An 11880-nucleotide genomic window follows, 5' to 3' on the forward strand; every position below is an offset into this window, starting at 1 on the left:
TTATTACATCTTGTCTAGACTCTTCAATAGGCTCCATTTTTTTCTGACACAATTCTCTCTCCATTCTGATCTGTCCTCACAGTCACAAAGTGCTTTTTCTAGAGTTCAGTTCTTTTCATGTCATTCCCCAGTGCAATCGACTATTCCATCTAAAATAAAAAAGAAACACAACCCGGACTCTTCCTACTTTTCCTGTTTCCTTATACAATACTCCCTTTGTTCTCTGAAATCCAGTCATCCTGATCTATTATTCCTCACAGTTTGCACCATTTTTTATACCATTGCTTTTGCGTTCACTATCCCCTGTATCTGGAACACACTCCTTTTTCACTACCTTCTGGGATGCCTCTTTTCTTTCAAGATTCAGCTCACTCACTAGAATTGAAGACATTCCTTTACCCTCCATCTTTCCTTTGTCTTTCATTTCATGGTTACCACGTGTTTAATTTGTATGTATCTTGTATAGACTCAAATATGTCCCTTCCATTAGAATGGAAGTTTCTTGGCCATATTTTCCCTCTCTACCACCTTATTTCATGATCCTACCATCTCCCAAGGGTTTAATAATCTCTATGTAGTTGACTGTCAGATCTATTTATTCAGCTCTAACCTCTCTCGTGATCGTCAGTCTTGCTTCACCAACTGCTTATTGGACATATTGAACTGAATTTGCAGTGACATTTCAAAGTCATTAAGTTCAAAACAGAATTCATTATCTTTTTTCCCAAACCCTTCCCTCTTCCCAACTTCCCTATTACCGTGGAAGAGTACCTGAATCTTAGTCACTCAGGCTTAAAACATAAGGTGATATCTTTGAATCCTATTTTCTTCCCTTCCAATGAGTTGCCAAGTCCTATCATTTTTATCTTTGTAATATAAATCATATAAGCTTCTTTCTCCTCCAACACAACCATTACCCAAATATTATTAGCCTTCATTGCCTCATGCCCATTTCAGTGACCTGCTGGTTGGTCTCCTTGCCTCAATTTTTCATCCATTCCAGTCCATCCTCTGTTCAGATGCTAAACTGATCAATCTGATCATGTTATCCCCTTACTCAGTAAACTCCAAAGACCTCAGGATCACACATAAAATCTTTTGTTTGACATATAAAGGTCTTCACCACCTGGCTACCTCCTGCCCTTTCTTTCTTATGCTTTACTACTGCCCACGTACCTGACAATGCAGTGACTCTGGCCTCCTTGCTGTCCCTCACATAGGAAACTTATCTCCTAACTTGGAGTCTTTGTTAACTGTCCAAAAGACTCCCCTTCTTACCTCTGCCTCTTCCCTGACTTACTTCAAGACTCAGCTCAAATCCCACCTTCTGAGAAAGATCTTGTGTGTGACCCTCCTCCTGCCCCCTTCTTTCTGAGAGTCCATCCCACTCACACTGAGATATATTTCTATGTGCAGTTGTTTGTATGCTGACTCTGCTTTAGAATGTGATGTCCTAGAGGCTAGGGACCGTGTTTTTGTTTATCTTTGTATTCCCAGTGCTCAGGACTGCCCTGTGGACATCTCCAGTCATTTTCCTCTATATCTGGTCACTGGACACAGATGGCTCTGGAGGGAAAAGTGAGGCAGCCTCCCTTCCTCCCTCACTTAAATCCAATTTATTTGTATGTCATAGCATCATCTCCCTGATGTCATGGTTTTATAATAAAGGACAAACAACAGCCACAAAACAATAAGTGCTTGTGGATTGAGAACAGACTGTTTAGTTTTTTTGATATTGTATTAGGAGGCAGCTGGTGGCTCAGTGGGCAGAGTGCTGGGCTTGGTGTCAGGAAGACTCTAGTTCAAATACTCAGTCACTTACTAGCTTTGTCACCCTGAGCAAGTCACTGAATCTCTGCCTCAGCTTCCTTAACTGGAGAACAAGAAGAACAACCACATCTACTTCTCAGGGTTGCTGTGATTATCAAAGGAGATTATATTTGTAAAAAGTGCTTAGTCCAGTGCCTGGCACACAGTAGGTGCTTATTTCCTTCCCCTTCCTCCCTTTTATCTCTAGCATTTTGCATAGTATCTGTCACATAGTAGGTACAAAATGATGATTAAGCCTTTCCCAGTTTGGTAGAAGTTGAAGGTAGATAAGTGATATGGTAGATAGAGTGCCAGGCCTGGAGTCAGGAAGATCTGAGTTCAAATGTGGCCTCTAATATTTGCTAGCTGTGTAACTCTGGACAGGTCACGTAATCCTGTCTGCCTCAGTTTCCTCATCTGTAAAATGAGTTGGAGAAGGAAATAACAAACTACTTCTTTACTTTTGCCAAGAAGACCCCAAAGAGGATCATGAAAAGTCCCATGGGGTTACATGACATACAATTGAATGACAAGAAGAATATATAAATGAACTACAAAGGGACCAGGACCAATTTGTGATGACATGAGTGGCTAAGAGTAACGGCTTGATCTTCCCTCTGATGGGCTGGCCATCCCTGAGATACCTGTGACATCATCTTTGGGAAAGAGTTGAGCAGCACTAGTGCTATTTAAGAACTGTTCTGACAAAGTCTGAGTGTGCTTTCCCTAGAAATCAAGGTGGGGTGGTGCAACATGTCCTCCAAAGACTTGGGAACAAATATTTACTGCTTAATTTTTGCTATAACTTTAAACATAGATTTCTAAAAGTTAATTGATTTTAAATGGAACTGTAGCATTAGTCACTAGTGGCTGTGTGTGTGTGTGTGTAATAAAGTGGAACTGCTTTAATTTCCAGTCCCATATACTGTTGTTGTTCTTCCTTTAGCTTTTGAAGAAAACCAATGACATCACGGATGCCCATATGAATGATATCATTGGATCATAAAATTAAAAACCGGAAGAAACTTTAAGGATCATTTAGTCCTGCCCTTTCATTTTATTAATGAGAAAATTGAAGTCCATTGTAGGAGCTATGACTCACCCAAAGTAATGCAGAGAATAATACCATTTAAAAGTAGGCCTATTCCCCCATACCGTGCTATCTACACCCACATGCTCTGGGAAGCTGTTCCCTGAAGAATTTTCTAAGTTGACCTGGTTGGGAGGAGCAGCTTGCTGTCAGACATAGTCACTGTGATGCTTTCACCATAAAGAAGGGTTCCAAAGGGACGGTGGGGAGGATGAGATGATTATTGGTTGGTGACAGTGGCAAAAAACCCAAAATTCTAAGGAGGACATTTTTTTAAAAGAAAAAGATAATGGCTGATAGGAAGAAGGAAGCTAAACAATGGCAGATTGTGGTCTCAAGGCCACGGAGAAAGACAAATTGAGGAAGAGAAGCTGTGGATGGGACGGGCTGTGACTAAGTTCCTTCAGTAGAGAAAAGATGATGTCATTGACGGGGGTGGGGAGGGGTGGGAAGGGTGGTGTTAGTGCTGTTCAGGCAGCAGGCCTGAGTACCAGCTTTGTTTCCCAAGAAGGATTTTATCAACCTTACGGCTCTCCTCCCTTCACCTCCCTGTGGACCAAGCTGCGATTCCCATCCAGCCAGACTCAGGATAAGTTATTGAAGGAGGTCCTATTGTTAGAATGATTTAAGGTTTATGATGTTTTCTCTACTATGGGTGACCCTATGACTTAGGTCATATAGGAGTTATTTCCATTTTCCAGATGAGGAAGATAAAGCTTAAGAGCATGAAATGAATTGCTTAAGATCACACAGTCAGGACTCTCTAATCCAGATTTCTGGACTCCAACTCCAACAATCTTTCCATTCCACTATGGGATGAGACCATAGACCCAGATGGGGACAACAGTCTGATCTTTGGTTTTTTGATATGAAGCCAATCAGAATCTCAAATGACCTTCCCTCCCTATCTCAGTCAAGCTCCATCATTTCCCAGTAGGCTAGCCTGCAGAAAAACTGGAATATCCTCTGTACTCCAAACCTGCCCTGTTCTCTCCCCCTTCCTTGCCTTTGCTCACAGTGTTCCCTATGCCTGTTGTATTCTACCTTCCTTTTCTTCATATAGTCATTAATTACACATCTCAAATATTCCATACCTTCTCTTCTCTCCTCAAGCTCCCATAACACTCATATTCCTAAGTCCTTTACTCTCATATTTTCACTAGAAAATTGAGGCTATTTATGTCTCTACATATTCTTCTTCTTCACATCTTATACATCTTGATATTAATACCACCATTCACCATTGTCTATTCCTTTACTTCAATCTCTAATGAAGAGGTGGCCTTTTTCCTCACTAAGATAAGGGATAATGGGGTATAATTTTATACACCAGGGGTTCTTGATTTTTTCTAAGTCCAGAACCCATTTGGCAGTCTGATGAAACCTCTGTGCCTCTTTTTGCAATAATATTTTTAAATATTATATATTGTAATAGCATATATTTTATTAACACTATTATTAATTAATATATATTCCTCAGTAGAGAAAAGATGATGTCATTGACCGGGGCAGGGGAGGGTGTTAGTGCTGCTCAGGCAGCAGGCCTGAGTTCCAGCTTTGTTTTCCAAGAAGGATTTTATCAACCTTACGGCTCCCTTCCCTTCACCTCCCTGTGGACCAAGCTGCGATTCCCATCCAGCCAGACTCAGGAAGAAATTATAGCATAGCTTTAAATGTATTAAATTATAATTGTATTAAATGTATAAATGTATTAAAGTGTATAAAATTGAAAAAGAAGCCAATTTTGCTGAAATGCCATGATTAAAAGATTATTCATTTTTAAAAACACAAGTTCCTGTACTTTAGGTTAAGAAATCCCGAATTCTATGTGTACTCTGAATCCCATCACCCCCAGTATTTCCAACCTCTAGCAGTTTGGCTTCCACTCTTATTCCCTCTCTCTAATCTATTTCTTTCCTACTCGAAGTCCACTAATGCATACAGATATGCCCATCTTTTCCCTTTCCTTAAAAAATCCACACTAGATTCTAATATCTCCTTATTCGATAGTTCCCCTTCCTTTCTCAACCACATTCTTAGAAAAAGTTGTCTACCATCGTTGCATTTCTCTCTCCTCTTTCTCTTCAGAGCTCTGTCGCTTCATTCACTCATTTAAAGCAACTTTTCAAAGATAGCAATAATTTATCTCTCATTGCCAAAACTTCTGACCTTTTCTCAATCCTTATCTTTTCCACTCTCTCTGAAGCCTTCAACACTGCTGACACTCTTCTCTGGATAGTCTTTCCTCAACTAGATTTTTATGACACAGCTCTTTTTCTGGGCTCTTTGCCAATCTGTCCGAATGGTCCTTCTCAGTCTCCATTGCAGGATAGTCTTCAGTATCCCCCCAACCCATGGCTGTACCTGCAACAAGTTCTGTCCTGAGCTTTCTCCCTTCCTATCTCAATACCTTCAGTCTTGGCGACAGGTATATCAGCTCTCATGGGTTTCATTCCCATAGTTTTGCAGATGACGTCCAGATCTTGATATCCAGCTCTAGTTTCCCTCCTGAACTCTATTCCCACCTACTGAATATTTTGAACTGGATATCTCTTAGGCATCTCAAATTCAATATATCCAAGAGAGAACTTTGGAATTTCCCTATTTCTGTTGAGGGCACCTCTACCTTTGTAATTAATCACCTTGGTTCAAAACTCCCATCACTTCTGACTTTTCCCTTCCATATCTCTGGACAATGGCCAAGTCTTGGTAATTTTCACTTCCATGAGATCTCTCAAGTCTGTTGCCTCCTTACAATTGCCATCCTAGTTCAGGCTCTATTATTTCTCATCTGGACTATTAGCCTCCTAATTGGTTCCCTTTTATCCAATTTTTCTCTCATGCCAGTCCATCTTCCACAAAACTGCCACAGTAAATTTCTGAATTCACTCCACTTCTCAATAAACTCTGATGACTACCACTTACCTGTAGAAGCAGATAAAAGGTTCTCTAATAAGTATTTAAAACACTTCACATCCTGGTTCCAAACTAACATTTCAGGTTTATTATACATTACTCTCCTCTATGAACTCAAAGGTTCTGCCAAACTGGTCTTGCTATTCTTTTTCATGATGCTTTATCTTCTATCTTGACTTGCCTTTGCACAGACTATTGAATTTACCCTCTTCTCACATCTTCTTCTTAGAATTCCTGGTTTTCTTCAAGATTCAACCTTCCACCTTTCCTGCACACCTCTTCCTTCCTCACCTCCTCCTCATTAAAGTTCATATCTGGTTTTGTTAATGTTTTGCATTTCTTTCTAGATGTGTATTTTGTCTTCCCATAGACAAATATGGGAACAGGGACTGTTTCATTTCTGCTTTTATATCCCTAGGGTCCTGTAGCAGGTAATTAGCAAATGTTGATTGAATAATGAATGACACCTTTTCCTGTCCTTATGCTATTGATGTTTTCATTTTCAGAGCTCACATGGGACTCCATTTTGCATCATTTAAAATGTACTTATATATGACTAATTACAGGTACCTTTTAGTTACTTTCCCCACTATTAGAATGTCTTCTTTAAATTTTACAAATACTACAGCAGCCAGAACATATTAGATACTTTAAAATTGGTTTTTGAGCTAAATTCACTCTAGCTTCATATAGATTGCATTAGTGGGAGAAAAAAGTTTGGCTCCACTGTAGGGAAAGTTTGAACTGTGATTCTTTGGTATGAACTGCAGCCAGATGTTGAAACCCACCCAGCCCTTGTCCTCGGCAGATGTGGAAAAACATCATTAGGTTTAGAGTCAGAAAACCTGGACTGTATCCCAACACTGCTGCCACCTAGAAGGATGACCTTAGGTTACTCATTTAACTTCTTTGCACCTCAGTTTCCCCATCTACAAAATGAAAATGATAATACTTATGCAGAATTGTGGGGATTCAATAAGAAATGTTTAGAAGATACTCTGTACCCTTGACCAATTTAGCCCCCTCCCACTCCACCTCAACTCACAAGGAGAAAACTGAGTCCCAGTGATGGAAGCGACCCTCTCAGAGGAGCCCAGGCAGGGATAAGTGGAGATCTGAACCCAGATTTGCCATTCTCAGCTAAAGTTCTTTGCTCCATACCACAGTTCCTCTCTGATAGTTGTGGAATGACAGGCAGTTGTCCCATAAAGGAAACAGTTGCCCTAGCATTTCTGCTTTTCCTCTATAGGGGCTGTGGGACGTGTGCTGCCTTCTAAAGGGGGTGGGGAAGGGGTGGCTCCAGCAGGCGGAGAAGTATAGTGGCTTATGGTGACTTCACTGAACAAAAACCAGATGTGTTAAGGAGGAGAAATTTGGCAGCAGTTCTTCTTTCAAAGCCCTGGGAGAGGAGGGAGGGAAGAGGGATGTGAGCCACATTTCACCTTTATGAAACTAGACTCTGTGTGTGTGTGTGTGTGTGTGTGTGTGTGTGTGTGTGTGTGTGAGAGAGAGACAGGGGAGGGAAGGATAAGCAAGGAGGAAGACTGGCAAGGGAGGGGACTGACAAGGAAAGTGGCAAAGGGTTGGATAGCAGGAGGGGAGGGTAGTAAAGGGGGGAGAGTGATAAGAGGGGGAGACAAGGAGGAAAGTGGCAAAAGAATGTGTAGCAAGAGGGAATGTGGCAGGAGGGAGGAGGGGAGTGCTCATTTGACATTACAGGAAATATAATCTTAAGTGCCTGAAAGGGCACAGATCTAGTCATTTCTGAAGTATGGATGGATGGGATCTGGTGATAAAGTTAAATTGTGTACAGCCGCAAAGAAAAGCCTTGCACTTTATCAATTGCAAAAGACTTCATCAAGTACAGCCGGAACATCAAAGGCATGGAGCTAAGTCTAGGAAGCAGAGGAACAATATAACTGGAAGGACTAAGGAGGACCGCAGCTTCAGGAGTCTTGGGCAAAAGAGGGGTCCTCTGCTAAAGGGGTTACCCTTTTAGAAAATGTCATAAATTTTCAGGTGTGGAAGAGACCTTTGAGAGAATTGAGTTCAAAGCCCTGTTTTTACAGATGAAGAAATAATCCCCAAATTACTCCACAAAGTAGAACAAGACAGTGATTTAAACCCAAGTCGCCATGTCTAAAACCAGTATTCTTTCTACTGCAGATCCTCCTTCATGGCCAGAGGTGCCCAAAAGTTGGATGGTCTGCCTTAGAAGATGGTTAAGTTTTTACTATTGTTAGTAAGATTTTTAGACAGAATCTTTATTATTAGGGATACATCCATGAGATTTCTGTTCAGAGATTGAACTAAATGCCCTCATGTCCTTGAAATTTTATGATTCTATGAAAACACAAGGATAGAAGTAGAGACTGGACCTATGATTTCTTGATGAAAGAAACTCCTGGATGACATCACTCCTTCCACTAGTGCAGGTCAGCATCTTCTCAGAAATTTAGGAGTTTAGAGAATTGCCTAGATCTCTGAGAGGTCAAGTGAGAGTCACAGCAAGTATGGTTCAGAGGTGGTATTTGAACCCCGATTTTCCTGGGGGTGAAGCCAACTCTCTCACCAGGGCTGCACAATGCCTCTTGTGAAAATGACGATTTTTTGGGAGTATTGGGACAGATCTTTTGGAGGCAGTGTCGTGGTTACTAGAGTCACTTTTTTTTTCTTTTGAAGCAATCAGGCTTAAGTGACTTGCTCAGGGTCACATAGCTAGTAAACATTTGAGGCCACATTTGAGCTCAGGTCCTTCTGATTGCAAGGCCAGTGCTCTCCGCTTTGCTGTCTTGCTACCTCCTAAGATCACCTTTAAGGTTGAACAAAAAGAGAACAAGCAGGTCCCTCCCAAGCACAGACTTTTGTGGCAAATGAGTAGAAGCTAGGAATAAGGATTGGGCTATGTTCGACTTTGCAGTTCAAACTCATGAAATGTCATAGCTGAGAGAGATTTTTGATCCCCACTCTGATCCAGCTCAGGGTCTCAAACTGGAGAGGCTGCTAGTGACAAAAGACTCACCTTCTCTCAGTCTTTACTTTTCGCTCTCCCCATTCTATCCCCGATTTATTTCAAAAAGGGAGTAGACATCAGACATATCTTTCTGCCTTACCCAGGAAACCTTCACTCTCCTAGGGTCAATCAGCTAGGGTCAAGGTGAGTGGGGAGAGTTACTTGGACCATATCTCTGGGAACACTATAATATCAGCTTTCCCCAGACCTCCAACCTAAGGCCATTGGATGCATTTTTCCTGTCCTGGTTCAGGATGCTACTGGCATCTATGGTCAAAGAGTAGGTTTAGTCATTGACAATTAATGGCTCATGACCTGTCTCAGAACCATTCTAAAAGCTGAGACCTGAGTTCTAGCCCTACCTTGGCTACCAATGTGCTCAATCTTTGACTACTATCTTCTCTCTGTGAAGGGGTATCTATGTTCAAAGGATCCTCCCAGCTCTAGCACTTTAGGGACTAAGTTCCTAACCAACACTGACAGTCTATGTTCTACGACGGGTAGAAGTTCTGAAGGTCCAGGAATTGCCAGACCCGGACTTCCCCAGCATTTTGGAAGCCTGATGTCAGTTGCCGAGACTTTGAGCAAAAGTCCGGGATCCGGCTGCTAGTCTGGATCAGCCCCAGGCTTGCCAGGCTGGCCTGTGGATTCTAGGGATGCATACGAACCCCAGCCCCCTAAGCTCCCCGCTAACCGCCTCTCCGCTCCTGGTTTCAAACGCCGGTGACACCCTAGACCCCGGGGTGTGGGTTCGGGTCATCCCCGCCGGGTGCGGGACTCGGGATGGGGCGAGGTGGGCGCGGCTGCTTTGGCGCTGTGCCAGACTCACCAGAGTGTCTCTGTTCAGGTCCTGTGTGGGGGCACCCCTGGGGTGCGGGGTGGAGGGCGCCTCCTTACTTACCGATTCTCCTAACAGAAGCCGGCCCTTACGGGAGCACAAGAACTCCCGCGTGGGGAGCAGAGCTCTCAGGCTCTGGGTTTGGGGGCCATCCGGGGCGCCGGCGGGCTCGGGGTCGGCTGGGGGCCACATGGAAGCTGCAGGATTGGGAGCCCTCTCTCCTTCTCGTCCCCCTTACCCTTCTTTCTTTGAGGGAAACGGAAATCATGACACTGCGGAAACGCGAGGAGGAGGGAGGTGGGGAGAAAAGCGAGAAGGGAGAGAGACCTAAGAGTTCCACAAGTGGGAGGAGAGCCCTCAGGGGCCGAGGCTCCCGCCCTCTCCCCAGACCCCCATCCCTACTCGTCCTCCCCTTTTCTTTCCCGACCGCCGTCTCTTTTGGCTCCAAATGGACTGTTACCTTAAGGGACTGCTCTGTCTGTCTGCCTCGGTCTTTGTCTTCTTGTCTTTTCTCTCCGTTTCTCTGTGTAGGTTTGTCGGTCTGTCTCTATTTCTCTGTGTGTCTGTCTCTGTTTTATCCCTCTTTGTGTGTGTTTCTCTGTGTCTCTCTCTCTGTCTCTGTCTCTTTCTATCTCTGTGTGTGTCCATCTCTGGGTGTCTGTCTCTGTCTTTCTGTTTCTGTCTCTTGTCACTTTCTGTGTGTTTCTCTGTGGGTCTGACTGTGTGTCTGTCTCTGTCTTGTCCCTCTTTGTGTGTGTTTCTCTGTGATTGTCTCTCTGCCTCAGTCTCTATCTCTCTTCCTGTCTCTTTCTATCTCTCTGTGTGCTATCTGTGTGTCTGTCTCTGCCTTTCTGTCTCTTTCGGAGTGTTTCTCTGTGGGTCTGCCTCTCTGTGTGTCTGTCTCTGTCTTGTTCCTCTTTGTGTGTGTTTCTCTGTATCTGTTTGTATCTCTGTGTGTCTGTGTCTGTCTCTGTCTCTTTCTGTGTGTTTCTCTGTGGGTTTGACTCTCTGTGTGTGTGTCTCTGTCTTTCTCTGTGTCTGTCTGTCTCTTTCGAGCTCTATGTCTGTCTCTGTCTCTCTCTGAGTTTCTGTCTTTGTCTCTGTCTATCTGTCTTCCCCCTCCTTCAGGAATATCTCTCCCACCTGTCCTCTCCTCTGGGACACCCTCACCTTGCAATAGGCTCCCATTTATCTGCTAAGACTTTTAGTCTCTGCCTTCATCTTGTACCCTGCCCACACCCTTACTTCTGCTGGCAGATGAACTTTGTGTATATATTTGGTTATGTTATTCCTTTGCTGAGAAAGCCACAGTGACTCCCTATTACCTACCCAGGAAAATTCAAACTCTTCTTCCTGAGGTTTAGGACTGTCTGTGATATTACATTATTCTACTCGGAAGGATTACTAAAGCCTAGGATTTAAAATCAACAGACATAGTTTTAAATTCCGACTTTACTCTTACTATCTGTGTAGCCTGAGGGCTAGTCACTTCCCAGCTATAAATCTCATTTTTCTCATCTGAAAAATATGTAAATGCTTTCAGACTCTAAAACCAACCATCCTATGATCTTATAATTTCACATATTCTTCATCCCTCCTCCCCAAAGCTTATCCAATGCTTTCTAACTTCATTGTCTTTACACATGACCCTCCTCTACCTGTCTGCTGGCTAAATTCCTACCCATCTTTTAAAAGTCATAGCCCACCCAAGCTAGTAGAGCATCACATCCTCAGAATCTGATCCTATCCTTAGGTGGTCAATGATCATTTCTTAAGTGCCTACTATGTGTCAGGCAGTGTTCAGATTAGGGCCAAAAAGATAGGAGAAAAAGTAGTCCCTTTCTTCAAAGAGTTTATATCTTTTTTTTATATACTAATACAGTGATACTGAATGTTTTTTGTTCTATGTATCCTCCCTCCTCCCTAGAGCACTTTAATATATTTTTATAAAAAACCTCATCCCTCTGCAAGCTCACTTCAGCCTTAGGACTCAAATCATCAGTCCCCTCTGCTCCAGGGACCTCTCTAAATAAAGGATTGAGTGAACAGCTTTTGCCAAAACTTCTGTTTAAAGAGGATGCCTAGTCATCTCTTTATTTTCCACTTGGTTGCACTCCTTTCTGCTTCTTCCTCATTCTCTTTTACTCTGTACCTTTTTTTTTTTTTTTTTTTGCCTCTTCACTCTTTTTAAGCTTCTGTGTATGTGTTGTTGTC

General features: G+C 42.8%; 1 protein-coding gene across 1 annotated transcript in view; it reads right to left on the reverse strand.

Moving 5' to 3' along the window:
- Positions 1-9982, reverse strand: part of CMTM3 (CKLF like MARVEL transmembrane domain containing 3) — a 35379-nt gene extending 25397 nt beyond the window's left edge. Inside the window, exon 1 of the mRNA XM_051975078.1 lies at positions 9730-9982. Within this exon, the coding sequence (XP_051831038.1) occupies positions 9730-9858 (129 nt within the window). The 5' untranslated portion in view covers positions 9859-9982. The remainder of the gene's footprint in view (positions 1-9729) is intronic.
- Positions 9983-11880: the final 1898 nt, after the last annotated feature.

Source organism: Antechinus flavipes, chromosome 2, assembly GCF_016432865.1.
Source record: "Antechinus flavipes isolate AdamAnt ecotype Samford, QLD, Australia chromosome 2, AdamAnt_v2, whole genome shotgun sequence".
Taxonomy (NCBI): domain Eukaryota; kingdom Metazoa; phylum Chordata; class Mammalia; order Dasyuromorphia; family Dasyuridae; genus Antechinus; species Antechinus flavipes.